This window comes from Lactuca serriola, chromosome 3, assembly GCF_051521515.1.
Source record: "Lactuca serriola cultivar US96UC23 chromosome 3, Lser_US96UC23_V15, whole genome shotgun sequence".
NCBI lineage: Eukaryota > Viridiplantae > Streptophyta > Magnoliopsida > Asterales > Asteraceae > Lactuca > Lactuca serriola.
Genome location: NC_136410.1, coordinates 48,666,465 through 48,694,427, shown reverse-complemented (window position 1 = coordinate 48,694,427; position 27,963 = coordinate 48,666,465). Strand labels below are relative to the sequence as shown.

The 27,963-nt window shown below is 33.1% G+C and overlaps 3 protein-coding genes across 7 annotated transcripts; 2 read left to right on the top strand and 1 right to left on the bottom strand.

Moving 5' to 3' along the window:
* Positions 1-3,927: 3,927 nt before the first annotated feature.
* LOC145092204 (protein JASON-like) lies at positions 3,928-7,818 on the top strand. The gene is made up of 8 exons (XM_079030127.1): positions 3,928-4,044; positions 4,125-4,218; positions 4,307-4,358; positions 4,552-4,646; positions 5,948-6,192; positions 6,284-6,920; positions 7,030-7,112; positions 7,497-7,818. Exons 2-8 carry the CDS (start codon positions 4,129-4,131, stop codon positions 7,618-7,620), a joined length of 1,326 nt encoding a protein of 441 aa, XP_078886253.1. The 5' UTR covers positions 3,928-4,044; positions 4,125-4,128; the 3' UTR covers positions 7,621-7,818.
* Positions 7,819-12,835: 5,017 nt separating this feature from the next.
* LOC145092203 (uncharacterized) lies at positions 12,836-14,926 on the bottom strand. Of its 4 annotated transcripts, none has more exons than XM_079030124.1 (3): positions 14,709-14,926; positions 14,012-14,236; positions 12,836-13,871 (listed from the first exon to the last, which is right to left on the bottom strand). In XM_079030124.1, the coding sequence occupies exons 2-3, from the start codon at positions 14,231-14,233 to the stop codon at positions 12,933-12,935; spliced, it is 1,161 nt and encodes a 386-aa protein (XP_078886250.1). In that variant the 5' UTR covers positions 14,234-14,236; positions 14,709-14,926; the 3' UTR covers positions 12,836-12,932. The 4 variants fall into 4 exon arrangements, with proteins under 4 accessions (XP_078886250.1, XP_078886249.1, XP_078886252.1 ...); XM_079030123.1 differs by having other exon boundaries at positions 12,836-13,877; positions 14,709-14,925; XM_079030126.1 differs by lacking the exon at positions 14,012-14,236 and having other exon boundaries at positions 14,709-14,925.
* Positions 14,927-23,092: 8,166 nt separating this feature from the next.
* On the top strand, positions 23,093-27,963 carry SWAP70 (Pleckstrin homology (PH) domain-containing protein). 2 transcript variants are annotated; one of them, XM_079030122.1, is made up of 10 exons: positions 23,093-23,327; positions 23,429-23,545; positions 24,863-24,924; positions 24,990-25,073; positions 25,181-25,212; positions 25,359-25,440; positions 25,524-25,752; positions 25,828-26,055; positions 26,143-26,435; positions 27,378-27,963. In XM_079030122.1, exons 1-10 carry the CDS (start codon positions 23,301-23,303, stop codon positions 27,787-27,789), a joined length of 1,566 nt encoding a protein of 521 aa, XP_078886248.1. In that variant the 5' UTR covers positions 23,093-23,300; the 3' UTR covers positions 27,790-27,963. The 2 variants fall into 2 exon arrangements, with proteins under 2 accessions (XP_078886248.1, XP_078886247.1); XM_079030121.1 differs by having other exon boundaries at positions 23,094-23,327; positions 27,375-27,963.

Genomic DNA, 27,963 nt, shown 5'->3' with positions numbered 1-27,963 from the left:
ATTATGTATAGATCTATACGGGGTTGACACCCCTACACCTGAGTTGTTTGTTATACCTAGACGGGCCAGTCTAGGGTGACAAATATCTTATTAGAAACCGACGCCTGAAAAACGTCAAGACAGGCGCTTTAGTCGCATTAGCGTGATTGTAACGACTCACATAAGGAATAACAATATTATTTTAAATTTACGAACAATTTACACTCTACTAGTTTTATAAAATATAAAACTACATTTTGTCTATTTTGTAAACTAATCTCCCCTCTCTGGTCTTAGGGTTTTTAAGACCATAACTTTTTATATAACATAAAATATAGGATTTTATGGGAACACATTATTTTCAAATACAAACAAAGGAAAACAAGAAATATGCATGCAATTATACATGGTTTTGGTAAGGAGACTCATAACTACCTTTTTTTTTTTTTTTTTGAAAATATTGGATTTTTTGGAGTTTTGCAATTTATTATAAACTAAGATATTACAAAGTTTTTCCTACAAATATGTTTATGAACTCACCAACATTCTATGTTGACGCTTTTCAAAACGACTTATATTCTCAGAGACTCAATGAACAAGTACTCGAGCCTTGGATCTAGATGTTTTGCTATCTTTTTGAGACATCATACTTTTATGTTATTTTTGTGTAATGGAATAACAAATATAATTTGTAAACGATGAATGTTGGTATATTGTAATGTATGATATGTTGGTTGCGATGTATCACTTATATTCAATTGTTATTATATTATAATACGAAGTCACCCGCCCTGGACGTTTCTGTCATCCCGGTTCGGGGGTGTGACATATTCAAAAAATTATGTAACGACCCAAATTTCACGTCCAAAAATTTTGTTTTAAAAACATTACTTTAGAAAAGTATTAAGAGTTAAAACATTGTTTGATCAAACCATAACAAAACGTAAGCCATGTCTAAAAGTCAAATCATACAATCATCAAAATATCAGAGTATAAATCCCAGAGAATCTTGTAAGTGCGGAAACCCGTGTGTGTACATGATGTGCCGCTACCGCGCCGGCTCCTTTCCCTTCGACGAAGAGGTACCTGAAACCAAAACTGCAAACTGTAAGCACAAAGCTTAGTGAGTTCCCCCATCGTACCACATACCATATAATCACATAACATACACATATTGGCAGGCATATCTGTGTGCCCAACCTACCCCTTCGGCCCTCTCGACCGGACATTGCCTAGCATATCCGAGTGCCGGCCCCCTCTTCGGTCCTCTCGACCGGACTCTGCCTAGCATATCTGGGTGCTGGCCTACCCTTCGGTCCTCTCGACCGGATATTGGAGAACTACTTCTCCCCTCTACTACCACTACCACATAACATGTATCACAATATCAGTATCTATCTAACATGGCTGGGTATGACTACCCCTTCGGCCCTACCGACCGGATATCTCGGGGACTATCTCCCCCTACTGTCACATAACATCATATCATACTAGCATATAAACGCAACACTGGTAGTAGTAATCCCTAGATGAATATCACAGAGATAATCATCTACATACAACTCCTATTGGTGGGCCGGCATTGTGGCCGTAGACCCACCATTACTGGAAGGTAACTCACCTCGAATAGGCTACTGGTATGTGTGGGAATTGGCTGTCTACTGCTGCTAACGTCCCTCGACTGTAATTCCCACAAAACAATCAGTCAAACACGCTAGATGTTCTTAGGGTAACACGACCCTTTTACCCCTCACCAAGTCAAAGACCAGGTCAAAGTCAACTTCCAATTGACTGGACTCGCCGAGTCCATCCCTCACTAATCCGGTCCCACTCACCAGGTCCCTCTTCTCACTCACTGAGTCACCCCTGACTCGCTATCCAGGACTTTGGGCCCGACTCGAGTACCAACTCGCTGAGTTCCTCGAGCAGGTCCTCTGCTCGCTTCCAATCCACACCAAAACACCCCATTCGAGGGTTTGGGGTTTCGGGACTACGTTATACGGTTAATTCCGTGCACAGGTACGAAGGGTTGAGCCTTCGACGCTTAAACCCCTCGTGTTATGTGGATGTTCATATTACTCGCCGAGTTTGAAGAACTACTCGGCGAGTTCCAGGCAATCTTCATAGGACTCGCCGAGTTTGTTCATCCAACTCGCCGAGTCGACGACCATCTTCATAGAACTCGCTGAGATCCACTTTTGGACTCGCTGAGTCCTTCGACCCACTTCCTGAGTAGGCCAAATCTGGGACATGCAACACTTCCAGACCACAGATCCATGGTCCTAGGGCTCATTTACCACGTAAAGTTGTAAACTTTACGTGCATGCATGGCCCTATGAGCTCAAACATGCACTTCCAAGCTATACAAGAGGTCCTATGCTCAATGGGGACTTCCACTACCTCAACCACAGAGACTTTATGCTACTATGGAGTCCAAAAGGTCCACATCCAAAGTTCTTGCAGAACATTAGCCAGAAAACACATAGAGATTTAGGTTTTTAGGGCTTAAAACCTTTTTTCTTAGGGACAAAAGGGGACTAACGAGCTAAAGATCAAGTTAGGGTCTTTTCTACCTGAATAGAAGCCTTTCACAGAGTAGATTCCGGATCTTCTTCCTTTCTTGCACTCTTCAATCTTCTCCTTCTTCTCCCAAGCCCCAAATCACCTTCAAAATGCTAACAATCACCCACAAGGACACAAAGGAGGCTAGGGTTTCGTTCTACAGGTCTTTGGGAGTGCTAAGGGAAGTGGAGGCTGGATTAGATCGATTAAATAGGGTGCAAACACCCGGGTTAGGGTTTAAGTCCAAACAGGGTCTACTCGCCGAGTCCATCGGACCTACTCGCCGAGTAGACCGAATAGATCCCGTGTCTAGTCCCGCTTCTACTCGGCGAGTCAGTCTCTCAACTCGCCGAGTCCAAGGCTAATTATGCAAAATGAAGAGATTTAATAACCACGAATACATACCAGGAATCAGGTGCTACAAATTACTTATAGTCAGATTAAGTTGTCTTGCAATATTATTTTTTTTTTTTGTGAAATAATCATCACAAAATTAATAATTATCATGTAACCAAATTTCATACAACTATTACATTTTATTTTATTGTTTGATCACCAAGTGTTAAACTATTAAGAACTATTTTTTCTTCAAAAAGAAGATTGTAAGGTTCTTTTTTATTTATTTTTTTTATAATGATTTACAAATATATCTCAACAATATTTTTCTGGTTAAAGATGTTTTTTTAATAAGAATTTCTTAAGTTTTAATAGTTGATTCATAAAAAAAATCATCCGGATGGTTAGATTGAAATTTTTTCAAACTATAATTGCTTCTAAGAATTCAATTTTTATTTTTGGAATATAAAAACAAACATTAAGTGGTTAAAAAGAAAAATAACTAAAAATCTTTCGGTACTTAAAAGGAAAACAAAAACAAAAATACATTAATTTTTATGTATTGACTTCCAAAATGTTCAAATTTAATGAAAATATATTTATATAAAATACATTAATTTTTATGATTTTTGGTTTTATCATGTGATAAACCTAATGATTATATTATTGCTATTTGATCATTTTGAAATGCATAATTTTCATATGAACTCATGGAGAAACATGTAATTTGCCTATTATGAATTTATGAATTTATATATTTATAAAACAAGCAATCAAGTTACAATAAAGTACTATATCTTTTTAAAAAATTAGTCGGCACTTTTGATTTGTAAATTAGTCATGTGGTATCTGAGAATGCCAAATGCCACTTATGAAGAAACTCTTTTAAAATAACAAAAAATAAATTGTCACGACATGGTTTTACATAGTAATTAAATCACCTAAATCCAAATAATAATATGTTAATTATGATTGTTTACAAATATCCGAATTCGACATAAATCTTTTAAAAAGTCAAACATCTGCTAATAATTCATCATTACAATTAGTGGAATTTTGAATTCCGGGATCTTCCCTCGTTTTTTTGTCTCTTCTGTCTTTCAAATTTCAAAAACGTTTTACCTCGCCTTGCTCCTACCTGAACATAAAAACTAGGGTTCTTATTCAGTACGATTACCTATATTCCAAATTTGATTTTGATACTATGTTGCTTGACTCAAATTGAATTTCGTAGAGTTTAATTGCAGGACGATGGGTTGTTTCTTCGCATGTTTTCGTGTTAGAGATGACCGTCGGCCTCCAATCCATCTCCTCTCTCAACCAATCGCTTCAAACCCCAAGGTAAGATCTAGAGGTTAAAGATATAGAAGAAGAGGGAATTTCCGAGATCTGTTGTTTCTGACATTTGTTTATTTTTTACCTCGGTCAGGATCGTGAGTCTGGAGCTAGAAATCATTTATCGACTTTGCTACTTTTCGAAGGTGAGTTGATCGGTGTTATTTTCTCATAGCTTCGTGAACATTGATATAACTGTTTTTATTGGAGCCGCTCTCATTTTCAAGCAGGTTTATACATTTAATTTTTCTATCTCACAAAAATGTTTGAGAATTTTCTTTAGGGTTTGTGGATTTATTTGCTGATATATTGCTCATAAAATCCTTGTTCATCTTTCAGCTGAAGATAGAGATCAATCGCCTTGTAAGGACAGGAAATGCGGAGTTCTAAGTTCTGCTTCCCCTAATTTCAATTCGACGGAGCTGAAAGCTGAGGTAATAATATTTTTGTTGTCTTCTACAATGAAAAACGATCAGCAAGTGGTGTTAGTACACAACTCAGAAGGTCTGGGTCAAAATAAATTAAACCGTTATATTTAAGAGGCATGTATTGCGAGTTTTGACTTATTTATTTGAGTTAGACAAGCTTTAATATCATGCTATTATCTGGCCTTTTCTCTCAATATAAAGTAATCTATCATATTTTTGCCTCTAGACTTTGCGTAGGCAATCCACTTTTCTTGCTTGTGATAATTCTCATTTAATTGGAATGATAACTCTTGCTTCAATTGAATGACTGGCCTTTTATCTTACTCATGTAAGATGTTTTTTTGCTAATGAGTCAGAGCTACTTTACTTAACCTCTTTATTGACATTTCTAAGAACATAGAAAAACAAGAGGACAACAAACTGAGGCTGCATCTTGTATTTTTGAAAACAATGTTTTCTGTTATTGATGTTTTTTCTGACACAAGGTTCTTCAAAATTTTGGTTTATTCACATTTGAAATCACTTGTTAGCATCCCAAGGAACCCGGCAATTTTGCAAATATTTTTTATTAGGTTGGTTTATGCTATTTGGACATCAACTTCTTGTTTCTGTCATAGTTCACTGATTTTAAAACACCTATTTGATCATTTTTGTTTACTTTTCTGAATGCTGAGCATTGTTCAATAGTTATTTGATAGTTATTAACTAATCAAAATATTCTGCTTACATTTTTTTTTTACTTTTCCAAGAGTGTTAGACCATATAATCTTTTGGTGAAGGAACTATTTGATAACCTCATTCATTAGGTCTCTACTTTCCTTTTTTTTTTTTTTTTTTTAAATGTGTTAGATTCCATCTCCAAGTGAAGACAAGATCCTAACTCCTAAGTAAGATGTTTTGGTCAGTGTTATGTCTCATAAGCGACAAAAACCTGTTTGTTAAGAAAAAGAAAGACTTAGTTAACACCAAGGGTTGTTGGGTGCCAAATCTGAAAGGTGTCAAACTTTTAACATATACTGCATATCTTCTCAAAGTACAAATGCATTCCCATTTGACCCAATCAGCCATTTTTAAACCAAATATAATAAAATATTGCCTATACTTGGAAGGTTACATACTTTATCAAATGTTGTGCTTTGTATACTAACATCTCTTGACCACATAGGTAATAATTTCACTGTAATTATAATTTATATAGGGAAAGAGGAAAGCAGGCAGTTAATACACAAATCTTTAACAAACACCCAACTTCTAGCTATACTTTTATGGTTTTACCAATCATCTAACTATAAATTGTAATTCTACAGGCTAAGTTTCTCAAAGCTTGTGGTACTTTACCACAAACTCCAGTTGAAATTCGGAACAATGAGAAACTAAAAGATTTAGAACCCCAAAACAAAGATACAAAATCATCAACATTTCATTCATGGCTTCAAAATGATAGTCTTGAAAAGCTCAAACTGGAGAAGCAATCCGATTTGCAACCTTCTGCAATCAAACTCTTTGAAGAATGGGACAGTAAATCAGATTCTTCATCACATTCACTAGACAGGTAATATCTCAAATTTAGTCAGTTTTTTATTTCTAAAATTACAAAACTAATGCTTGTAACAAACAGAAAAGGTAACTCCTTTTGTGGGTAGTTGTGTGACAGGACATGCCAATCAAGCACAGAGTCCTACTGCTTCATCTACTCCTCCAGTTGCAAACACACAGTTCAGAAACAAAACTGTTCGATTTAATTCTGAGATTGATGCATCTTCATTTTCATCAAGTAGTTCTTCATCTGAAGTTACTTCCCAAGAACCAAATTCAAAACATTCACCTTACCCTACCCCTCTCAGCTTAACCAATGATATGCAAACACCTGGCACTGTCTTCCATGCATCTTTTCATAATAAAGAAACTGGGAAGAAACCAAGGATCAGATCTCAGTATGTGATCCCAGTGCTAAGCCCTGTGGAAAATGCCACTCAGTTGAAGAAACTCGTGGAAGAAAGTTTTAGCTCTGATGACTCCTCAACTCAATTTGAAGAACATTATAAGTCACAAGTCGAAAGAGAAGAAAAAGAGTTAAATGTGGATACAAGTTTGTCTTCATGGCTACCACCAAAGCAGAATCATCAAGGCTCCATTCTTCCTAAAATTGGCAAAACTCCAGGGGATAGACCGATACTAGGGATGGTTGCAGCTCATTGGAATGCTGATGAAGCTGCTTCTTTCCCACCCAAGTGGTGGGATGGGAATGGAATCCCCAATTCCACTCATAAATACAATGAGGTAAATCTTGTTCATTTTTATCCATCTGTTGTACCTGTTACATGTAACATAAACAAAGCGAGGCTTGGTATATCATATATCATATATGCCTTATGTTTTGGGTGTGCAGGATCAGAAAGTTAGCTGGCATGCTACACCTTTTGAAGAAAGATTAGAAAAGGCTTTATCTGAGGATAAGCTCACTGCTGAAAGGTATGTCATACTCTAAAGTTTTCTAAAAGATTCATCACTATGGACAGATGGATTGAATAAAGACACCAACCCTTTACTTATTTGCCTTTTTTCCCCTCCTAACTGCTCTCATATTAAAATTTATAAATGCTGCTAAGATCTATGAAAGTTGTGAGTTTTTGTTTTTTTAGAATGTAAGGGTAAAATTGTCGTTTGCTCTCATTCAGCCAGTTTATTTAGTCCAGAAAAAAAAATGTTTTATGTATACAACACTTTATCCAGACACACATCATTACCCATCCAGCCACTTCACCCCCATACTCATAATTAGGAAAAAGAAGAAGAAACCTCTTTGTCTTTTGCACATAGTAGAGAAAGATGAATGAGATTTTTCTTTTTAAGCAGGAAGCAACTTGGAAAGGTGCCACTGGTGGATATGGATGAGAAAGATGAATGTGAGAGCACTGGAAGAACACTGCAATCTTGTAGTCGTTTTGAATCTGGTTATGTTCTGATCAACAGTTCTTGACTGCTGTATGGTGATGCCAGTTGTGTATGGAGGTAGAAATGTAAAAGACCAACAAGTGTTACTATTTGAAAAACGAGGGAACTTAAACAAATTGTATAAATATAAATGTAACTGAATCATGGGATTGGATTGGATTAGTCTTAATCCTTAAGACTTTGGCTATCAGGAGTAGGGACCGTATAAATCTATGATTTGTCATGTGTATGCTCATTTTTGTCTTAAAATGTTTGGTTAAAAGATCTGAAATATTAAATGTTAGAGGTTAATAAGGATAATATACGGACTATTTTAAATGAACCAAACTACCAAGTAGACATCTACACATTCCATGTCTAGCGAAAATGAGTGATAAATCTAACTTTTGTTAAGTAATAGCTACAAATAATTATGTATACAAGTGTATGTTGATGCAAGGTCTACGGTGCTCAACAAATAGATCTTTGGTGCTTGAGAAGGAGGTTTGTGGTGCTTAGACCAAATTGTTTTAGTTGAAAAGGTTAAACGTTATTTTATATCAATTTTTATCATTATAAATAGTAAGGGTGAGCACATCTTGGTTTGTAGGAGAGGATCTATGTAGAAGCTTGGGGTAGCTTGTGACCCCTTAAATTTTCAGGTGTAGACGTGTAGTGAAACTTTTTTGATAAGTTTCGGTATGCTACCCCTAAAATTTATGTGTGCTACTCCTGACATTTTGTTATGGCTTCGCCATTGTTGGTTTGAGTTGGTTTTGGGAGAAAATTGAACCCAAATTGTAAAGCTTGTTTTTATGTGTTTAAAAATCGTTGATTTCAAAAAAAATTTGGGTTCGGTTTTTTGTTTTCTAGGTTTGAGCCATTGGGTTTTTGGTTCTTTGATTAAAAACTATATCCCTAAGGGAAAACAGAGTCACAAGTGATTTGGCCACTGGGATGCAGTGGTACCACTGGTATGCAATTCCTTTCTCGGTGACTTCAGCAGGTTGAGTTGTGAAGGGAATTTCAGCGGTTTGGTGAACCCGATGTTAATGCATGTGAATTGTTTTAACGTTTGCATGTGATTCCATGTATGATTCCCTTTATTTTGTTTTCATTTAACATGTGAATTTTATTGAACATACCAAAAGTGCATTTGAATTAATTGATTGAACAATTGCATTTAATTCTTTCATCTGTTTTTTCTAATAAAAACAATACAAAAACATATATATAAACATACCAAAATGTTTATCATTTATCAAGATAACACACTCAATTCTTTGAAAAATTTTCCATTTCATTCAATTCTTTCGGTTACATTCAATAGATTCACGAGGCAAAGCTAAACAAACCGGTTTTAGCCAAAGAAAAATCAACACAAAGCGGTTTAAGTTAGGATATTCAATTTTCTTCTTCAAGATTTCAAAATCCAAACTATCTGCCATACCAAAACTACCTACAACAATATTACCTAGTGCAACAATCTTACAACACATTTAGGTTTGCATAAGAAAAACCAAGTTATAATCCATGTAATCAGTTTTCTCAATGGGTTCCAGAAACCCAATTCCAATCTTCTCAACCCGAGAATTTTCAGTTCCATGATGCTCAAAACATAGAACTTGACAGTTCTAGTGACGACATGGTTCTCGAAAAAAACGAAGAAGAAACCAACGAGGAGTTGCAACCGGTTGCTGAGAAAAAGCACAACTATACAAACCGTCAGAAGTTAAAGAAATGGGTGGAACGCGAAGAGTTGTCTTTAGCTACAACATATGTTGATTGTTCTATAAAATTTAAACAGTTCTAGTGACATTCAACTTTTGTATGAAACACATGAAGCTAGACATGGATTCCCTGGAATGCTTGGTAACATTGACTGCACACATTGGAATTGGAGGGATTGTCCAACGAAATTGAGAGCCCAATACACGATGGGTGACCATCAATATCCAACAATGATACTAGAAGTAGTGGTGTCACAAGATTTATGGTTTTGGCATGCATATTATGGTGTAGCCGGTTCGAATAATGATATGAACGTCATTTGCCAATCACCACTTTTTGATGATAAATATCCTGGAATAAGACCCGATTGTTCATTTTATTTGAATGGCAAACACTACAAGCATGATTACTATCTTGCGGATGAAATATACCAACATGGGATGTATTTGTGAAGGCATATCTACATCTTGTAACCGATAAAAAGAAACGGTTCAAGGCGGCACAAGAATAAGCAAAAAGAGACGTAGAACGTGCTTTTGGAGTCCTTAAAGTACGTTGGGACATATTAAAAAATTTTGCACGAGCTATGACGGGGAAGAAAACAATAAATGTAATATACGCTTGTATTATATTATACAATATGATACTGCAGGATATGGGTGTTGTGATATCTCATGTGTATCAGCCCTCCCCTTCCCATTCCCCCCCCCCCCCCCCCCCCAACAAAGAAATCTATGACCCAAAAATACTACATGAATTGCACAATGATGAAACTCACTAACAACTTCGATCCGATCTTACTGATTATATTAAATATGTCTACATTTCAACTCCAGAAAACTAGTTAATTTTAATTGTTGTTTCAGGGTTTTAATTATTTTATCTTTAAGTGTTTTTTTAATTATTGTGTTTTATAATTATCGTGTATTTTTTATTTGCAATGTGGTTTTTTAATCAAATGTTAATTTTAATATAATTTTAGATTTTAGATTTTTTTTGTTTTGAATTAGCACAAGTTTATTTTTTAATGAAAAAAAATGTTATGTTATGTTGTGTTTTATATTTTCTAATTTAATTAAATATAAAGAATGACATGAAAAGTGGGTTGAGTGAGTTGACAAAGATATAATTTACATGTGTTGTGTTGAGAAAAATGAAGATGTGAAGAAATACAAAAAATTATGTGGTGGACCGAAAGGGAAAAACTCTCTCCATCCCAACTTATTTAAAAAAAAAATTATTTGTCTTTATTTTTTAAAGACAAAACTGCACAAATGGTCCCTGTGGTTTGTCGAAAATTGCCACTTTGGTCCAAAAAAGTTTGGACTAGCATCAGTGGTCCAAAACTTTCATTTTGTTGCGTCTTTGGTCCAATCTGTTTTGATTTTTTTCAAAATGACGGATTTGCCCCTTTAATATGATTTTTTCTTTTTTCTTATTTGTTTTTCTGATTTCTGATTTTTTTAAAAAAAAACTAGAAAATAAAAATAAAAATTCATCTCTCTCTCTCTCTTGATTTTCAGATTAAAAAAACAAAAAATAAATAAAATTCTCTCTCTCTCTCTCTCTCTCTCTCTCTCTCTCTCTCTCTCTCTCTCTCTCTCTCTCTCTCTCGTAAATATGTAGCTTTACTCACTAGATCAACCGCTTCAAAGCTTCTTTCTATTGAAGTCATCTACTCTGGTACTAAAGTTATCAGGGACGACTTTAACAAAAAATTCATTGAAGTCATCTTCTCGTGCATCTGATTCAAATCTACCGACGAACCGTGCTTCTTCATCTGCTACTCCCTCAAAAACAGATCTGGGATGTTCATGGCGGATAGGGTTTCATGGAAACTATTCTCATCAGATGGCGGTGTTATGGTTTGGACAGGCGGCGCAACTATGGTTTCCAGCGGTGGTAATAAAGAGTTCGAGTTCTTCATGTAGCCGAGATCTAATCGTTGTTTTTTCCAGTGTTTCCACCTTTACAACGAGCTCGATTAGGCTGTAAATCGATTTTAATGGTGTGTTGAAACCGATTGAGTTTTCTATTAAGGTTACTGATCTTTCTTACAATCATATTTCTAGGGAGAAACCAAATGTTGTCTCGTGGATCCTGTCAAATGGGTGATGTTTCTTGATCTATCCCATACACACAAATCGATTACAGATTTGTTTTATGGGTTTTTTAATTCCAGAAATAATTTTGAGGGACATACGATTTCATATTCATTTTCTGGGTTTTTTAGTTCCAGAAATAATTTTGAAGACAAATCGATTTCATATTCATGTTTCTTGATCTATCCCATACCAACAAATCGATTATAGAATTAGTTCTAGAAATGTTTTAGATTTATGAGTTTGTTTGTTTTGTAAGTGTGTATTTTTTTTTTTGAAGAACTTTTGAATTATGGTGTATTTTGGGTTATGTTGAGAGAGAGAGAGAGAGAGAGAGAGAGAGAGAGAGAGAGAGAGAGAGAGAGAGAGAGAGAGAGAGAGAGAGAGAGAGAGAGAGAGAGAGAGAGAGAGAGAGAGAGATTTTTATTTTTATTTTCTATTTTTTTTTAAATCTGAAAATCAGAAAAACGAATAAGAAAAAAGAAAAAAAATCATATTAACAGGGACAAATCCGTCATTTTGAAAAAAATCAAAACAGATTGGACCAAAGACGCAACAAAATGAAAGTTTTGGACCACTGGTGCTAGTCCAAACTTTTTTGGACCAAAGTGACAATTTTCTACAAACCATAAGGACCATTTGTGCAGTTTTGTCTTTTTTAAAGGTTTGTCTTCCTTTATCTCCGTACCCAAAACAATGTGGGATGGTGGAAAGATATATTTGAAGTAAAGTCTAATCCTTCAATGTTAGGAATCTTTAAGGTTTTCAGCATATAAAAAAAAAGCTTTATATCGCTAAAATTAAGTGGTAAATTAAAATAAATTTTACCATAAAATATGATGTAAAAATTAAGGAAATGAAAGTAAAAATAAAGGAAAATGAAAAATATGGGAGACCACTTATGGCCCATTGGGCCCATATCGTACATATAGCCATTTCTTTAAGTAATACCTACGAAATTCTTAGTTAACATTTTGGAAAAAGCTTTGGAAGATTAAAATAATGTGTCTTTTTCTCTTATTATGTATAATAATAGAATAAAAATAAAACTGATTTAATAATAAGTAAAATTATTAAAACAATGTGTCTTTTCTCTTATTATGTATAATAATAAAATGAAAATAAAACTAATTTAATAATAAGTAAAAATGTTTCTATATGCATGTCAACTGTCAAGTGTCCATATTAAGCTGTGTTATACAGATAATTTATCTTTCATTACCGCATTAGCTTCATATCACAACCTCCATCTTTTATTACATTTTTCAATGTGCATCACCATGTCCATAGACCATATAAGAACACATCATCAACTTTTCTCTTTCCGTCCCATCTCAAAACCATCGCGCTGCCACAAAAAATTATCATCTTTCCATCTCGCACCCACCACAACTTTGTTTTAATAAAAAAAAAAAGTAATAAAAAATATTAAACTAATTATGATAACATTTCATTAAATATAGAAACAGAAATTACAAGACTAAATACACACTAAATATTTCACTAAAAAGTACATAAAAACATTTCATTCCCAACCCCAACGTTGTGCTATTTCACGCTTGCGTGCTAATACTGCATTCAACTGTGCCCCAGCCAAATGATCATGCGGTCGAAGATAAAACTGCATATCTTTATCCTGTCGTTTCTCCCGCATCATTCGCACCCTCTCTTCTTTTTCCTCCTCCATGATCCGTAACTTCTCCGCCTTGAACTCCTCTAGTTTCGCTCGATGCCGTTTTTTATCCTCCACATCTTGTTTGTTAACATTACTAAATTCAGTAAATTCAGAAACGATCCTTACCAGTTGTTCATCCCTTTGTTGTTGTTGTTGTTCAGAGGATGACGATGCCGGTTTATTCCCCTTTCGTTGCGGTTTTTGCGGCTGTTCAACATTAAACCCTTCATCCTCTTCGGGAAATTTGTCATCCACAGAAGTAGTGTTAGTGTTTGATTCAGATGTCTTCGTCTTTTTCGGAGGGTTGTCTTTGATAATCCCCCATGCCGCCTCGTGAGAAAACGCTTTGTTTTTAAAAAGGTTCCTGTATTCGGTTTGTGCTAACAGCAATATATCGGCTTCTGATTGACCACTTCGGCGTTGTGTCAGTTTGTTGTTGTAGATATCGTTGAACTTCTTCATCTTCTCGTGCATGTTCTTCCATTTTGAATTCATTTGATGGACAGTTCGATCAGTACCTCCTAATTGTTTGCTAAAACATTCAAGAATTCGCCTCCAAAATGAATCGGATTGTTGCCGATTTTCAATTTCTGGGTCTTTTGAAACATCGACCCAAGCTTTGGCTAATGCGACTTCTTCCTCGATGCTCCATTGCTTTGACTTTTTTTTGGTGGACTGATGACCACCGGATGAAGGAATGTCGGTTTGTGGAATGTTATATGAAGATGAAGAAACACCAAGAACTTGAGGTCTTGGAAATGGTGAAGAGCCTGGTGAATTTATCATTTCCTGCAGCTATAATCGAAAGTTAGTTGACAATATGCAGAAAAAGTTTGCAACAATATTTGGGTAACGAAGTAATTGGTTAAAAGTTAAAACACTTGAAGCAAGCAGAAGAAAAGATAATAAGTGCAGGGGGATTCACTAACAGTGGTGGATGATGATTGACGAGGGCTCTCAGAGTCAGAGTTTCTATAAGCATTTGGAGGCACATTGTATGAAAGTGAAGGGATGGAGGCAACATAGCCATGGGAATTAACATGATTTTCTAGGTCAGAGCCATGCATTGAATCAATGCTGACAACTGAAGGAGGTGCAGTAGTTGGAGTTGATGGTGTTGAAGAATTTCCTTCAATGGGTGATTGTTCCATTATCTGATTTCCATAATCAAATTGTAGAAAAAGAATTATTATTGGAGTTTATCGAATATTATATGGGTTTCTAAAACAACTAAAACTATTGTTTTCATTTCAAGTGTAATGTTCAATCCGATCTGACACATTATATTTTTATATAAGATGGAGCAGACAGAATCCAAGCTGGCATCTGATCCACACTTAAATCAACTCAATTGAAAATTTATCTACAGAATGTATAAAAGTAGAGAGCAGTCTGACTCGGAATTTTTTAGAAAATTAAGAGAGCGCTCAACAATCGGTAACAAGTTCAATCAAAGTACTAATTCTCGAATGACATAAGTATCAGAAGCTTTAGAGTAAGAAATTTTCGTAAGTATTTCAAATCAATTATCAGGAATTGCGTATCGTAACATGAATAAATACATATTAGCTATTAAATTTTAACAGTGCAGAAACATTATACTCCACTTGTAAAATGCAAACCAACCTGTGTCGTCACACAAGGAGAGACGATGCCCACAGCAGAGAGAACCAAACAGACGCCGGGGCAAGCGATAGGGGTAGAAGCGAAAATAGAGCAGAGGCGGAGCAGTCGCCGGCGATCGGCGAGGGGGTTTACGGGTCTGCTGTCTTGCTCACTGTTGTCGATTCAATTAGGGCTTTCTTTTTTGGATTTTTAAACTCATATTCGCGTCGTTGGGGTGCATTTTACATGTCTACTTGTCATGTCCATTTTCATTTCATCTCCTCGTCCATCTTTCATCTCCCATTTATTTTTTAAAAAATACATATATTAATAATTCTAAATTAAATCATTTGATTTACCAAATAAAAAATCAATATTAAATTAATAATAACTAAAACATTTCATTAACTTACAAAAAAAAATGCAAAATAAAATAAAAAATCAAATCATTCTAGTGATTAGAATTTAACTTTTAGAGTCGAAGTTAGTCCACTTTTGTATTTTTATTGTTTAACCCTTACTATTAATCAATCGATATATTTTCTTATATGATATTAGAGTTATATGTTAAAACCTTACTGTTGACCACAAACCATAGTCGTTGTCCTTCACCATCGACGACCTTCTTTAATAGTCGTCGGAGTTGCCTTAATTAGATTCAATATTTTTCCTATTCTGTCTTTTTCCTCTTAAATAATAATACAGTTGTCGTCCTTAAATCGGAGCTCCTTCTTTGGCTTCTTCTATTGCCTCGTCTATTTTTGTCTCTTCCTTGGATGACATCTACCTACCAGCCTTCTATCTCCTCCTCGGATGACCCCTGCCTCTGATCCTTTTATCCGCCGCAACTCGACCTCTCTTTATTTTTTGCTGCCTTTCTCCAGACTCCTCATTCGCCAACTTCATGATCTTCGCCGCTGCTGACTCTTTTTTTCTTCTACAACAAAACGGTCTTTGGTCATCGCTTCTTCTCTCTTATTCTTCGACTACTACGAGTAGTCGTTGTTAGCTGTCATCGCTCGAGCCCTGCCACCATCGTTGTCGCTATCTACATCTATGTTTTTTTCTTCAGTTTGATCGTTTCATTCCGGTCAAACTGCGAGGGATGTTAGTGATTAGGGATTAGGTTATGTCACTTTTGTATCTCTATTTATATAAGAAATAACCCTCACTATTAATAAAACAAGTTATTCTCTTACGATCACTTCCTAATTGAAAAAGCATAAAGTTTATATATATATATATATATATATATATATATATATATATATATATATATATATATATATAGAGACTTAGGTTCATATATAATTTAAATATAGTGTGAATGTATGACAAAATGTGGTCCAATCATTTCATAAGGGTTATTTTTGCAAAGAATTAATTTCTTTTTACAAAAATAACAATCCGATAAATAAGGAATGGGAATCAAGATACGTTATAGATTATGATTTTGCCTCACTGTATTGATCTCCCTCCCATTGTATTAGTCTTAATAGAAGATTTTTTTATTAAAATCATTGTTCATTTGTACAGTTATGATCTTTCTTTATTTTACTTGTGTTATCGAGATGGAGATATGAAGATGATGAAAGTGAAGTTGATGATATGATCCTATTTTATCTATGTTTTTGTGTTTTGCCTTTGATTTGCAGGTGGGTACTTAAGATTGTGATGGCTTTTAAGATAATGGTGGTAGCGTTTTATATTGGCCTCTGAAGAAGATGATCACAAATGGTGGATTGGCGGTAGTATTATTGGTGGTTGTCGAGGCCAGCACAAATAATAACCCTAAATATTACACACTAAAATAGTATATAGTGGTAAAGGGATCGAATCCACGGAGATTGGTTCAATTTATAACTCTATGAAAAATCTCTTTGTAAAAATACTTGTAAAATGACAATAAATAAAATGGGGGGTTTTGGTGTTTTGAAATACTTGAAACAAACTAGAATTAACTATGATTTAAATAGACAAATGCTACAAAAATAAGAGTTTGATGTAAAATCAATAAGGGAGAGATGGTTGACTTAAAGTTTCCTCACTTTGACTTTTGATGAACATATCATTAGAATCCAATGGTGCAATACTTTGATTTAAATCCTTAATTTGACTATAGTAATCCAAGGAGCTTGAGATTACCTAGACTTTTCTTAATTGTTGAAATGGCTAGAAAAGCTCATAACAATTTCCTTAGTCAAAGTCACTAATTCCAAATAGCATGTAATTAGTGAAAGTCAACTAGCATTAAGAACCAAAAAGTCACCAAATCCAAGAGGGGTCAATTGCTTTCACCACCATGTTGGAGGAAATGTTTTTAAGATTGTGTGAAGTAAAAACAACACAAAAATCATTTGTTGCTTGCTAATTTGAGGATCCTTTACTTAATCAAGAAATTAGCCAACTAATCACCACAAACACATTTAAACTCATGAATAAAAACATACTAGTAGTGATAATATGATAAAGCACAAAACATTTCCATAAAGATTTAAGAACAAGTTCATGGATTCTTCAACATTCAACAAAAGTTCAAAGGATTCAACAAAAAGTCAACCAAGATTAGTTTAGCCAAGCATGGCTAAACCCAAAGAAACAAAGTTAGAGAAAATTATACCAAACATTAAGCAAGAATCAAGAGGTAAAAATATGATGTTCTTCAAGTGTTCTTGGCCTTCCAAAGTCTTCAAAACTCCAGAGAGAATCTCCAAAAATCGGATGTCCAAGAGTCTCCAAAATATGGGCACCAACCTTCCTCAAATAGCCTTCCAAATGGATTTTCGAAATTGCCCCTGCAGGAGGTTGCGCGACCCGCGTGCTGTTGCGCGGGTGGTCCCTGAATGTAGCATCTTTGAGGTTTTGGGCCTCCATAGCTTAGCCCACTTGGCCCAGTGCGAGCCCAATCAGCTCCTATCCCATTTTTCTTCAAGTTTTCTTCAATTTAAGCCCAATTTGGCTTCTCCAAATGATTCATAGCTCGTAAACTCGCCCGATTAATAATCTATGCATGCTTGAATATACTCCCGCATCTTGCAAATTTAAATGTTTATTTCTCTCCAAGCCTTCAAATAATCATCAGGCTCGCTCCATGCATCATCTCCACCACCCATCAAGCCTAAGATCCTTGTTTTCCACCAATTCCCATCGCTTTCCATACGTCCCGAACATTCCCGCTCCACTAGTCTCCATGAAATCTACAATAAAGCTCACGCAACTAGAAAGTGCCCAAAATACTCATAAAATAACAAAAAGGAAAATATGCATGAAAATTAACTAGATTATGGATGAAATATGCTAAAATAAACTATAAAAAGAAGTAAATAAAGCTAACTATCAATTATCATCTATTTTTAATACCTTTAGGGTTTCGGAGAAGAGGATGGCATGTGTAACGAAGAAGATGACATATTATGGCGTGTTTATTTAACAAATTCTTTAAGAATATGCCCAATGAAGAATCTCATATGGATATTGCGTGCAACATGGTTCACGAGACTAAAGATTTCCAAAATAGTGAAGCAATGTAATCTTTGGTTTCTTTTTCTTTACATTTATTGTGTATTGTTTAATAATTTTTCTATTACTATTAAAGTTTATTCTGATAGATTGTTTTTTATGTCAAAAGTATTTTTGATTTTGGGTTTTGGTTTTTCAGTTGGGCGTGTTTATTCTACAGTTTCTTCAAGAATGTCTATTATAGTATCAGTTTTACTGAAAGAATATACGATACCATATCTCTAACTACATTCTTCACGAATTTTCTCTATATTCTTAGTTGTAATAACATTATTACAAGATGTTATCAAATACTTAGAGAATGTGATAGTGCTTAACATATTTTATCAAGAATGTCTTTATATTACCAATTTTACTAGAAAAATATATGATAATATATTGTTAAAACACATTCTTTAATAATGTTCTCTATACTCATAGTTTTTATTCTATTCTTATAGATTGTGATAGTGTTTATAATCTTGGTTTCTAATGGTTATGTTAGATTGTTATTAAAGAATTTATTTAATGTTATTAACAACATAATAGAACTATAAAGCTATATATATATATATATATATATATATATATATATATATATATATATATATATATATATCACATTATTATTCTATTTAAGAGTATGAAAGGCAAAGTTGATGATGGTTTTTTAAAGCATTTGATGGTCAACAACGAAGCAAAATATAAGAAGTTGGTAGTGGAAATACAAAAATCATATAGTATTAGGAAGAAGGATGTGTAAGTCGTTAACAAAGATGGAAAAATAAGAAATAAATGTTTCTAATTGGAGTTGCAGAGAGGAAGAGATATTGTTAAAATTGCAAGTAATGTTGATCATGATAGTAGAAATTGTCTTTTTAAGAACAAATAATCATACAAGTTTTGGTTTCATTCGAAAGAGATTTTTGTTTTAATGTCTTTGTTACATTTTTTTATATATTTTGCACATCTTGCTTTTCTTATAAGAAGATTATTACAATTTCAACAATTTTATATTATTATCTCAAAATAATTATATAATTGTTTAAGTTCATTCTTTCTTAGTAACGTCCAAGCATAGTTGTGTATATTCTTAAATAATACATTATAATGTAATACATTTGTTATTAAAGAATGATTTGTCAAACAAATTTCCAATATCACACGCAAAAAATATTTATTATTGTAAATAAGTATGTGCATGTATTTGTAATAGGTAGTACACTATGGGAATGATAAGATCAGTAAATCTATGCATGTATTTGTAAGGTAATTAAACCAAATAATTAACATTTTATTCAAATTACAAATCATTTTCATATACATGTGGATTAAACTAACTGTTACATGCTTTAAGAATGTATAATGTGCTCAAAGTACATTATAATGTTTTGTTATTATCAACAAATAATAATTCTGACATCACAATAATTTTTAACCAATATGATGAAACTAGTTACAACTTTTACAGCCAAACACATTCTAAAAGAATAGATCTTGCTCAATGTGTTAGTCTTTCTTAAAAATTATTCTAAATAAAATCTATACCAACTGATAAACGCAACCATAGGAACATATTACATTCGATCGTTCTTTCATCGTAATCAAGAAGTAATCATGTACAATTCTTAGAAAAACAAAAACCCTACTATTTTAACAAAGATGAAAGCACTACTCTATCAACAACAATGTTAACCTACATTCTTGATGAATCAAATGTTGAAAAATCATATTTTTTAATATACCAAAATTCTTACAGAATAAGCGTTTATAAGTATAAATTAGGAAAAGTTTATGTATATAAATCTTTAATGAATTTTAACATCTCGTTATTAAAAATAGAAAAACTAAAAGCCCTAAACCTTCAAGAATAAAATATTCTAAACCACATCCATACAAACATACAAACAGATAAACCTAACCTTACGAACATGTTATTTTAACAAATCATTCACTATATTTTTCTACACAATCAAAAAGTAATCAAGTAAAACTATTAGCAAAACTGAAAACCTTACTTTGTTAATAGAGATGAAAAACCATATTCTGTTAACAAGTTAGGTTCTTAACCTATATTCTTGAAGAATCATCTGTTTAAAAATCATATTTTTCAATATGCCAAAATTCTTGTAGAATAAACCTTTGTAAGTATCAGTTAGGATGTTTTTTGTATGTTTTTAATGGATTGTAACATCTAATCCTTTAAAAATGAAAAACTAAAAACCCTACACCAATACTAAATTGTTAATATTCATTCTTGAAGAATACAGTAAATAACAAACTCGGTGGTAGAGCTACGAAATCCTTTTCGAACCCCAAAGTTAAAGGTGCATTAGATGCATTTGTGAACGAAATCAGATGTAATTTTAAACTTCATTTTGAAATTATCTCGAAGCCTCAAACTTGATCGTCTACCTTTAATTCTTAATTTTTGTTGATGTTCATGATTTCTAAAGAAATCGTTTTAATTTGATTTATGTTAGCAAGAATGTAGTGGATGAGAATTCAAATGACAGATAACGGATAGAAAAAACGAAGTATACCTAGATTCAAGGTTCTAAATAACGTAAGGCGTGACTTGACGGCAATGTCAAGCCTCAAGCTTTTCCGAGCCTTGGCGAGTCATGGCATTTGTAAGGCGTGACTTAAGGCGGCAATTTTCTATATAATTAATATTTTTATATGTATTTTCAACTATTATTCATATTTATACACATATATGAGTTAAGGCGGCGTTTTGGCAAAGCTTGGCGGCAGGTGCAAGCCTTGGAGTCGTGGCGTGCCATGGCGGAGCCATGGCGAGCTTTTTAGAACCTTGCCTAGATTACATGACACTTCCAAATTTAAATTATGATAAAATGTTATAATTTCCCTTATGAAGCGTGTTATCCGTAAATTGACTAAAAAATTTATTAAAAAATAATTAATTCCACATTTATTCTTAGCCAATAATGTTAGAATTAATTAATTATAATTATATAGTGTATGTTATCCCCATGTTAACACTATGTATCCTAAGATCATAATCATTTATTAGTTTAATCTAATGGCTACAATTTAGTTACACATTCACACAATACTTAGGATTCATATTTGATCCCAACCATATATATATATATATATATATATATATATATATATATATATATATATATATAAGGGTTATATGGAAAACAAAAAAACCATAAAACTCATAAAAATGTATAAAAAAATATTTAGAGATCACAAAAAATTTTTTTGACTTTATATATGAAAAAATCGCAAGTTTTTACTAAAATTCGCTGAAAAAAAATCGATTTTTTTTTTTGGTTTTTTTTCAAAAAAATTTAAGCGAATTTTAGTAAAAACCTGCGATTTTTTCATTTATAAAGTCAAAAAAAAGTTTTGTAATCTCTAAGTATTTTTTTTATGCATTTTATGATTTTTAGGGTTTTTTATTTTCAATTGAACCTAAACCTATATATATATATATATATATATATATATATATATATATATATATATATATATATATATATATATATATATATAGCTAGAATCACATGTGAATCAAATATAATATGTAACTGTGTAATTCAATACTAATCATTAAAATTTCAATGTCAACGGTTGTGATTTATAATTGAATATTATTATATTTTAAATAAAAAATATTAACTTTCTAAATTAAACCATTTAAAGGGTAATATAGATTTTTTTATATATTTTTTGAATTATGGAAAGGGAGATTTTCTTAGATTCATATTTGACCTTTTTTTTCAAGTTCCAATTAATTTCAAGTATAAAAATCAATGCATTCCGATTTCATTCTCTAATATGTGATTCTTCATTCGATTTCATTCTTTAAAGAATGAAGAATTTACGTGAAACAAAAATAACATTTTTTAAGAATTAAAATCATTCTTAAATAACTACAACCATAAAAATAGTGACATATATGAAATATTATGTGAGAATGGGTGAGAATGAGATATAATTTCACAAATCGCATAACATTGTTTGAGAATATGAACATTATAGGAAATATGTAATGTCATTCTTAAAAAATAACAAATATTTTGTGAGAATTGAAGAAATTACATTCTTAAAGAATATCAATGCACATTCTTAAATAATATCTGTCAGAATAAAGCAAACATAACAAAGATTGAAAAATTCTCATAGAATATTCTGCATGCTACCAAAAATGAAAGAAATAATCATGTTTATTATGTAGGTTATTATGTATGTGTATTTTTGTGAAGGAACAAGAAGATCAAACTCTCTTTTTTCTTCAATGAAACACACATTTCTCCCCTTTCAATCTCAATTGCATAACCTTGTTTTACCCCTTCTGAATCAAATCAGGAACCACATACACAAAAACTCTATTCCTACATTTTTTCCTTAAAATCACATAAAATCCACACACAATTTTTAAATCTAAATGATGTTTGGTGGTATTGTTGTACAATAATTCTTTTTGTTTGTTATTTTTGAACCCATATGTCATATAAAATTCCAAATAAAATTTGATTCTAAAACTCATCTATTATAAATCCATCTCTCATATAAAATTTAAGATTTTGAGATGACATTTTATTTTCAAAGACTCTCTCTTTTATAATACATTTAGTAATTATTGATTATTATTATTATTATTATTATTGATTCTTACGATGTAAACTTATGTTTTTTGTAACATAAACATGTGAAGTGGAACCATAAATGTGTTATATGTTTTCATTGACAAAATAGTATTTTTAACTTTTTATTAATATCTCAAATTTAACTAATTATGTTGGCACAATTTGATTCTACACTTATGTAGAATTTGGTTGATTTAAATTGGTAAAGAAACTCTTTTTTGTAGAAAAATGACTAGACTCACGAGTCACGACATATATTATTAGCACCATCTGTTACGGCACAACACCCCCTTGCGGTGCAGAAAAGGAACCACCGTTACGGTATCGAATATCGATCTAGCAAGTGTGAAAAAACTAACAACTACAACTACAAGTCATAAACCTAACACAACACACCCTTCAAGATCACCAGAATCATCATTCATTTCTGAGTCCGGATTCATCTCTTCTCCCTCAGGAGACCAGCTGACAAATTATCTTTACTACTATGGCTACCAATGGGGCTTCTTCTCCGGTCAGTTTCTTTCCTTCCCTGTTTTTGGATCGTCCTTTTCCATGATTTTCTGATTGAGTTCGGTTTTGATCGAATTTGGATGTTTTACTTGCATCTATTAGAGAGATGGAGATGTGGTTAATGCCACAGAGGCCAGTTTGGATAAGATTAAACGACAATTGGCATCTGGGTCGGGTAGAAATCTCTTGCAGGGTCCTCTTCTCAAGCGATCTGAAACGGTACTTAATTGATTCTCCATCCCTTTTACTTTGAAATTGACTTCATTATTCAACTACAGAATTAGCTCGATTGTTTTTTGTTCCTTCCCTAATTTACCTTATGGCATCAAATCTGGATGACTGGGTAGGTTTTAAAGTAATTTCGCGATCAGAATGCAATTTTGGAAGTAACACTCTTATATAGTTAAATGCCGTGAGAGGGATGAAAACAATCAAATTTGGGATAGATTGATTACTCAATAGAAAGAGAATCCTTCCAATAGTTTAAGCAAACTGTATATCCCGTGGCAAGGAAATTATGAAGCCTTGTGGATTATGACTTGACTTGCAGGGAAATAAAACCCTAACTTTACTGGGAAACAGTAGAATTCTAAATCCCCAAATATTTGATGGAAGCTATAGTTTATGAGATTTATCCCAAGATCAAGAACAATGGACTGCTTGATAAATGAAACAATTTCATGGCGTCTCATCATTCTCCCATGCATTTGAAATTCGCTCTTGAATCTTGAAATTTAGGTGCATTAGAACATTCAAAGGTGTATGAACTTGACATAATATTAAATATCCTAACATGGTCATTATATGAACCCATGATTTTGACAACTACTATATACCTTGTTCATATAATTCAAGCAATTCGTTTGTATAAATTGACTTGATATCTTTTATTTGCTTGACACAATAATCATTAGAATTGACAACACAGTAAGCAATTGAAAATAACCATAGATGGCCCAAGTTCGTGCACCATTAAAGAAGAATCAAGTAAAAAATAGCTTCAAGTGTTAAGGTGCATGTTTTGATTTGCAACATGGGATAAACGATCAAATAATTATTGTAATGTTTAACATTGTCATCTTATGGTGTATGATTAATCAAGCATAAGAAGTTATGATCTATAATTATCCTGTTCTTCTATGCCTTGTTATTTTCTCATTTGTGATCTTATATGATCAATTTATGTGATAGCTAGATTTGGTGATCCACAAGTATGAATTTTTCTTTGAAGAAAAAGATGATTCAGGAAACTTAAGATAATGATAAAGATTGCTAAGATAAAAAAAAGGCAGCTTGCTGTGTTATCTGATCAGTAGAGCAAGAAGAGTAAATAGAAATAAAATGACCTTTTGTTTGCTACGCTAAAAAACCCAACAACCTACCAAATCTAGCTGTATGTATGTGTCTATGTATATATACATACAGTCATACACATATAACAATTATAATTTAACTTGTGATGAGTTTAAAAGAATAATGGTTACTATTATTTAGCTGTTTTTCTGACCTCTAGCTTCAACTGTTTTATGGTAACAGCTGAGGAAATGGAATGAGAGATGGATAATCTTAGACCCAACAACAGGAAAAATGGAATACAAGTAAGATCATATACTTTCTTTCATTGAAGCATCTGCCTATTTCTAACAAATATAATCATCTGCAGAATCAGGAGAAACGATCCAACTGTCAAAGGAACAATTGTCTTTGATTCAAATAGCACAATAATGACATCACCCTATAACTTCCAGTAAGATCACTACTGAACACCATGCCATGAATCTGAAATACATATGCTCTAACTTGGATGATTATCATGATTCTAATCTAATATATACATTTTTTTTAAACTTTCAGTGGACTACCGAAGTATGACAACTGCATTATTTGTATCCACCATTATTTCTGTATTGCATATGCTAATATTATGACAAAAAGATTCAGCAATGTTCATTCATTCACATATTTATTTTGTTACAATATCTCAAATATGAAAGAAACTGTTGCATGTATTCCCCTGACTTGATATTATTAGATATTGCAACACCACAGAAAAAAGAATATTTCCTCTGTGCAGAAACTCCAGGTGCAGCTAGAGCTTGGGTGGCGACATTGCAGTAAGTTATTCAATCCTTTTATAAAAATTTAACAAAAAAGTTAGGTTACTGATGTATGTTTTTATCCTTTACACAAACAACAGTGCAACACAACTGGTATTAAGGGCTCATAAAGAGGCTGTGAACTCATTAGCTGGAAATAGTTCTGCAAAACTAGGAACAGTATCTGCTGTTGTGACTGCTGCAAATTCAACTGCCCTTGAATCCTCCAAAGAAATTGAAGCTGCCATGCAGATTGCAAGAAGAAATGCTTTGGGATCTGTGTTGAACAAAGCACCTGATGGCCCATTGGATGATTTGACAATCATGAAGGTATATATAATTTGGTATTTTTAAATCAATCCTTCAAAAACAAAGGTTTATATAATTTGGTATTTTTACTTACAGGAGACATTAAAAGTAAAAGATGAGGAGCTGCAAAATTTATCAAGGGATATTCGTGCAAGGGATTCAACAATAAAAGAGATAGCAGAAAAGCTAACTGAAACAGCAGATGCTGCACAGAGTGCAGCATCTGCAGCTCATACAATGGATGAGCAACGAAGACTGGCAGCTTCAGAAGTTGACCGCTTAAGAAAGGAGTTAGAAAAACAAGCCATTTCTTACACTTCAAAGGTTTTTGTTTATATATGTTTACATAAAGAAGCATACTAAGTTATATGATGATTTTAACCAAAAATGAAATTTTGGTTTTTTTTATAGCTAAGAGATTCTGAAGAGAAAATAATGGTTTTAAGTAAAGAAAGAGAGCAACTTATTAAACAACGAGACTCTTCTCATCAAGAGGCGCTTTTATGGAGGTCTGAGCTGGGAAAAGCTAGGGAACGTGTAGTGATTCTAGAAGGAGCTGTTGTGAGAGCTGAAGAGAAGGTTAGGGTTAAAGATGCTGAAGCTGAAGCTGTAATAAAAGAGGCAACAGAGAAAGAAAGTGTCCTGAGAAAAGAGAATCAAGAGCTTTTGGCATGCATTCATGTTCTACAACTACAACTTAAAAGGTTTTATTAAGAGACTAGAGTACTTTACATTTTTGGTCCCTAAGTATAGATATTTCTTTGCATTTTTGGTCCCAAAAAGTTATCTTGAAAACTTGGTCCTTATTTTTAACTTTCCTAATGATTCTGGTCCCTGTGCCATTTAAGTCATCAGTCAAGCTGTTAAATTTTTTTAAAATAACCAGTTTGCCCTTGGACCAAAACTGGAAAAGAAAAAGCAGTATACTACAGGGACCAAGTTTGTATATTTCTCTTGTTTTGAATTAAGGTTCATAACATTTCATATGTGCATCTGATTTTTAAATCTTCTATTATTATGTATATTATGCATTGAATTATATATTAATCTGAAATTATTTATATATTAATATAACTTTATATTCTGAAATATATTAACACCATGTACAAGGTATATAATAAAAGAATAATGTATTTTAAAATAGCAAGGTATATTAATATATAAAATAATTCTAATTAATATATCAACAAATAATTCAATTTACAATATACCCTAAAAACATTAAAAGTTATATGCGCATATTGAATTTTATAAAACCTTAATAAAAAATAATAAGAGAAATTTACAAATTTGGTCTGTATGCTATTTCTTCAATTTTGATCCAAGGGTAAAATGGTCATTTTGATATATTTAATAACTAGGCTGTTTAGCTTGGTCAATGCAGGGACCAAATTCATTAGGAAATTTCAAAATAAGGACCAACATTTTGGGACCAAAAGCAGTTGTATACATGGGGACTGAAAATGTAATTTACTCAAGAAACTAACCAATATATATATATATATATATATATATATATATATATATATATATATATATATATATATATATATAGTTTATCTGGGCATAACCTTGGTTGCTCTGTGGACATTGTGATTTGCTTACCCACCCATGTTGCTGACGTGGCAGTTGTGTTTTTTCAGCAGGCAGGAGGAGAATACAAAGCAAGTGCTTGAGGAGAGAGTCGAGTCATGTTCTGGTGATACGCAACCCCTCACGAAACATGTGCATCCAACGGTGAAGAATGTGGATAAGGCGAGCCTTAGTGACTCAAGGAATATTCCGGTGTCGGAAAGGAGTTTGGTGTACCCTGATCAAAGTGGGGAATGGAATGATATAGAGGCAACAGAAGCAAGAATAGCGGATGTCAGGGAAATCTCTGCTGACACTCAAGGGAATGGGAGTGGGAATGATATTCCGGTGTTTGTGCAGGGGAATGAGAGTCAGCAGCAACAGCAGGAAGGAAGTGCGTATTATCCGGATGTTCCTGCGTTTAGACAATCAGATGATACACAACCACCCGAACAAACAACCGATTCATACCACCATCAACCTTGATCTCGTGTTTACTGTTTTCTTTCTTATAGGCTCAAACTGAAACCAATCAATCATGTGTGAAAAATATGATGTTATAGTGTGAAAGTTTATATTTGCTAACTAACTTGAGTTGAGGCTACTCTGAATTCACTGTTTTTGGTAATCAGTTTCAGATCGTGTCTTATTTTTTACTAA